The sequence below is a fragment of the Apteryx rowi genome, unplaced genomic scaffold (assembly GCF_003343035.1).
Source record: "Apteryx rowi isolate R43461 unplaced genomic scaffold, aptRow1 scaffold_205, whole genome shotgun sequence".
Taxonomy (NCBI): Eukaryota; Metazoa; Chordata; class Aves; order Apterygiformes; family Apterygidae; genus Apteryx; species Apteryx rowi.
Genome location: NW_020448364.1, coordinates 582,705 through 587,892, shown reverse-complemented (window position 1 = coordinate 587,892; position 5,188 = coordinate 582,705). Strand labels below are relative to the sequence as shown.

Sequence of the window (5,188 nt, the reverse complement as noted above, 5' to 3'; positions counted from 1 at the left end):
ATCGTATAGGGTACGAGCAGAAAGAGATTTACAGGGGCCGGGGTCGCACATTAGCAAAAGCCTAAACTATTAAACTGGCTGCCTAGAAGAAGTCTCCCGCTTTCCCTCTCAACCTTTTTATTATTATCATTATTATTGTGTTATTTTCAGCCCCGTGGGGAGCACACCTGTTATTACGGCGTTAACTTCTTTAGGAAGGGAGAGAACAAAGACGGACGCGGAGGACAGAGCAAATGTTTCGTTCCTTAACATGAAGTTGCCATTAAAAAAAAAAAACAAAAAAACAAAAAAACGAGTACACAAAAATTGCCGCTAAATCTGCGGTCGGCACAGCAAAACCATCTCCTACAAAGCAGAGATGTCATAGGAACAATTCACGGTAGGAATTACGACAGGTTCCGTTTTAGGATAGATTCTGGATTCCAGCTAGAAGGAGGATCTGAGCTTTCTTTTCTTTTCTTTTTTTTTTTTCTCTCTCTGTTTTGATCATTAGTTGAGGTTTTGTTTTTTTCCGGGTTATTACCTATTCGGAGAATTTTCTCCTTTTTTTTTCCCCTGATAAGGAAAAACCTCTTAACAGCAAAGCAAAGCTTTTCTTCCCTATTACTTTAACTTTATCTTTGCTACGCTGAGTGGCTGAGTTTCTCCTGCTCCAGCCCTTATCTCCCTACGCTCAGCAGAGAGACATTCAGGATGGAATATGATTTAGGAGGAAATTACATCTCCAAAAGGCGCACCAAAAAAAAAAAAAAAAACCCAAAAAAGCAAACAAACCCCAACAACAATGTGACGGACCAATATTTTCTCGAGCTCTTTCCTCTCTTTTCATTTTCCTTGAGCGCACACACACGCACACGCACACACACACGAGTGGCTCCTCGTGGCGTGCGTTTGCGCGTGCCTGCGCGTCTCCCCCGTAATCGATAGGCTACGTACCTAAAGGGCACAAAAAAGAAAATTACGGAGGCTTCCCTCCCTCCCCCTTAGCAGCCACCAAAGAGGGACGAGGAACGAATCCTGCAGCCTGCTCGCCGCTCGGTGGCCCGGCAGGGGAGGGAAACACGAAACGCCATCTTCCCTCTCCCTCCTGCTCCCTGCTCTCCCGGGCACCCGGCGCTGCCCACGCTTTCCGTGCGCGCCCTCCGCTCGCTCCGCCAGCAACGTGGGTTAGTTGTTGTAGTTAATGAGAAGACTCCTGTCTGATTTTCTATCTAATTACGCCCTCCTGCTGGGTTTTTGTACAGGATATTCGCTCAGCATGCTGGCAGTTAATAGTCACAGAGAGGATCGTAAAGATTTAATTAGGACTGCATGCGGAAACGTGGAAAAAACAACTCAGACTTTTAATTACTAGACTTCTTTAGTTAAAAGTGATACCAGGGGTTACTTTCGAAGAGACTTGGGTGTTTTGGTTCAGCTTAACTTTCCAGCTCGCTACCTAGCACGCAGAGGCGGTGACTGCCGTGTGTGTGGGTGAGAGGAGGAGTGGAGGTGTGCGTGCAGGGAGGGGAGAGGTGATGCGTTTCTAGATATACTTAGAAAATCCAGAGAGGAAGATTCCCCTCCCTCCCCTCCTCCAGCAGCCAAGTAGTACAGAGCTACCTATAAATCATATATACCTCATTCAACAGCTAGGAAAATATCTGAGAGGGAGAAAGGAAAAAAAGAGTTTAATCTCTTCCCTCCCCCCCAAAGGCTCTAAAGCACCTGGGTCTTCCCCTGCAGATTTTTCTTTATAGTAGCTTTGTCCTAATAAGACCCACAAACCACACTTTGCCTAGTCGCTAAGTAAAAATATATATATACGTATATAAAATAATAATAAAAAAATCCTGGGTTGCAGTGGTGTTTTTCAGCGTCTCTACTAGAAGATGCAGACTGGTTTTCACTAAGGAGCTCTTTCCCTTCCCCGTTCCCTGGCTGCACGGTTGCAAACTGCAGACTGGAAATTCCTCTCGAAAGGGGCAGCAATGACAATACGATCCGTTCTGTTTACCATAACAGAGCGCTCTCGTGTTACAATCACTTAATTATATCCCCGGACAATGGGTTACACATGGCCTGGATTCGGTGTTTATACAATAACCACTGCTTCTTTCTGTCACGCACTCCTTTTTTTTTCCCTCTCTCTCTCTCTTTCTCCCTTGTCAGCCCAGCCCATCCTTGTGACATTGTTTAATCAGAGACGCCTAAGTTAAAGAAGACATATGCGTCTGTATCTATCTACCTAGATATCGGTTCAACTTTTTAGAAGACTACCAAAAAAAGAAAAAAGAAAAAGCGATCTGGGACCGTTCCTGGAAATCGTCTCTGGTGTTTATGGATAATAGGCATGTATGCTCCTTGGAGCAGTGCGCCTACGATAAATCCATGTTAAAAACCAGGGTGGAAAACTGCCCAACTTCATCTGTCACTAATGGGGGGTGGGGGGGAATAGAAAATGTTCAGCGACAGGGGTGAATTTTGGGCTACCTTTCCCTCTATTTGTGCTAACTTGCAGTTGGACACTTCTCCCTTCACGTGTTTCTGCTTGGGTCACCCTCTCTCCTCTCTCTCTCTCTCTCTCTTCCCCTCCTCCCCCAGCCTGAGACCAAACTTTTGCAAACCAGGGCCCGGGCTGCTCCCCCAGGGCCCGGCGCTGCCTGCTCAGCGCAGCCCGGACGGGGGGGACCGAGGCCCCCGGCGGCACCGCGGAGCGGCCACGGGGCTCGGGCGACCCCCGCGGGCTGCGCTTGGGGCCAGCGCGGCTCCCTGCGCCCCGAAAGGCCACTTCCCTGGAAGAGAGAGGGGGGATGCTTTATGTGAAGTGTCCGGGAAGAGTTTCCCCTTTTTCTCCTTCCTTCCTTCCACTCTTTCTCTCTTTCTCTTTTTCTTTCTCTCTCTTTCTTTTCCTCTCTCTTTCTCTTTCCTTCCTTCCTTCTTTCCTTCCTTCCTTTTCTTTCTTTCTTCTCTCTTTCTCCCTGTCTTTCTCTCTTTTTCTTTCTCTTCCTTTCTCTTACACTTCTTTCTTTCTTTCTTTCTTTCTTTCTTTCTTTCTCTCTCTCTCTCTTTCTCTCTTTCTCTCTTTCTCTCTTTCTCTCTTTCTGTTTTCCTTCTCTCTTTTCCTTCTATCTTTTCCTTCTCTCTTTTCCTTCTCTCTCATTCCTTCTTTCTCTCTCTCTCTCTCCCTTCACAACAGTGTAAGGACAAGAGAGCATGCAGTTATGGACTTCCTTTGGGGAAGGTGGAAATATCAAAGCACTAGTTAAGTCTTTCAGTTACAGATAGGAAGAGAGAGGGAGAGAGCCCCTTTTCTGCATTCACCGAGGCAAAACTCGCCTCGACCTCCTTGCGAGTTTTGCCTGAGTCAGGAAGGCGAGACGGGACCTGTGAATGCTGCCCGAGGAGGCCAGGGACGACCCCCAGGTCTCGCAAATAAACTTTGAAACCCGCGGGAGACAGGAGGAAATCTAAGCAGAAAAACCTTCCCAGCTCTAAAGCACTCGCTCCAGTCCTCATCACCAGCAAAGCTCCGAGATTTTCCCGTGAAACGCTAAAAAAAAACCCGCAAGCCAACGCAACATAATCCCTCTGCTCCTCTTCCACTGATTCTTTTATTACGATGATCCCTTTGCACCGCTATTTTATCCTTCTCAGCCTCCTCTTTCCTCCTTCCTTTTCCCCCCTCTGCAGACTGACTTGGGAGTCCGTATATTATCCAGTAGTCCAGATCTTTGTTTATTCCAGGTCTGAATATACACACACACATATATATATACATACATATAAATACACATGTATACATATATCTTCATAACATATATATATATTCGGAAAAAGGAATAAAAGCGGACCCAAATCCCGACTTCTAAAGCCTGATGCAAGATCTGGCCCCTGAAGGCTCCTGCCTCCAGCTCGAGGTCCCCAGCTGGCTGGTCTTACCCCCCTCCAGCAAGGTGGAAACCAAGCCACCGAAGCGCAGAGGGCCCCAGCGCCAAAGCTGTTAAGGGCCTTTCTGTTTTAAGGAAATAACACGTGATGACGAGTTTCGCGTGGGATGGGGGGAAGCTGGGAAATACTGTGCCTTGAGCCCCGTGAAACTCCTTTGTTACCCAGCGGAGCTAATAGACCAAATTTAAAATCAGTGCTACCCTTAAGAACTGTATTTAAAAAGGGGGGCTGCCTCGTTTCTGGTGGCGGGTGGTTGCTTTTGATCATTATTATTATTATTGTTATTATTATTATTATTATTATTGCTGTTGTTGTTGTTATTATTATTATTATTATTATTTCCCCCTCCCTCACGGATGAAGAATAGAGTCACTTGACAGTTTCATCAAAAATCCCTAAGCTGCAGGAAATTGGTTAGCGAGAGCTGCTATTTCCTGGGAAATACCTGGAATTTGAAAGGCCGGCTTGAACTCTGCCAGCTCTCGAAACACGTGGAATATTTCGAGCAGTGTGTCTGCCTGCCTGTCTTCCTACTGGGTTCTGCTAGCTCTCCATTTAGGGGAGGGTTTACCAAAGAGAGCCTGTGCGTGATGACATTCTCCTTTAAAAAAAAGAAGAAGAAGAAGAAGAAGAAGAAGAAGAAAAAAAGAGGGGAGTATTAAATTATAGTCTCCAGCGCGAGAGAAGGATGGGGAGCCATCACACGGTTGCCAGAAGCCCCCCTAGATGATCTCCGAGCGAGGCCGCGGCCTGGGGGAGGCTCGTGCCTTGCCCGCGGAGGAGAAAGGAGCGCGGTGCCTTACCTGGACCTCCTCCATGCCCGGGTGTCCGATGCCGTGCAGGGAAAGGCTGTCGCCCATGCCGGAGTCCAGGCCATGGTGAGCCGAGTGCAGGAGGACGTCTGGCCTCCTGACCGAGTGGTAGTCCCGCCTGGGGTCCAGGCCCGAGAGCTGCGGCAGGGCGGCCCGAGGCTGTGGCAGCAGCGAGCCGGTCTCCGATCCCACCTCTTGCCTCTGCCTCTGGCCCCAGGGGTGCTGCTGGGGCTGGTGCAGGGGGTTTAGGGAGTAGGGGTCATTGACATGGGAGTAAGGGTCCTGGCTTTGGTGGTAAGGAAGAGGCTGGTAGGGGGGTGGGAAGTAAGGCGGCTGGAAATCCGAGGACGGGGTGTGAGACAGCGGAGGAGCGCTGGAATAGGGTCCCTGCGAGACGGATCCCAGCTGGGACAGCCGGGAACTGTGGCTGGGCACTCCATCATGCC

General features: G+C 48.7%; 1 protein-coding gene across 2 annotated transcripts in view; it reads right to left on the bottom strand.

Moving 5' to 3' along the window:
* The window catches only part of TFAP2B (transcription factor AP-2 beta), a 27,958-nt gene that overhangs the window by 18,222 nt on the left and 4,548 nt on the right, over nucleotides 1-5,188 (bottom strand). For both annotated transcript variants that reach the window (XM_026063958.1, XM_026063957.1), the window contains one exon: nucleotides 4,734-5,188. In XM_026063958.1, coding sequence (XP_025919743.1) covers nucleotides 4,734-5,188 — 455 coding nt within the window. The remainder of the gene's footprint in view (nucleotides 1-4,733) is intronic.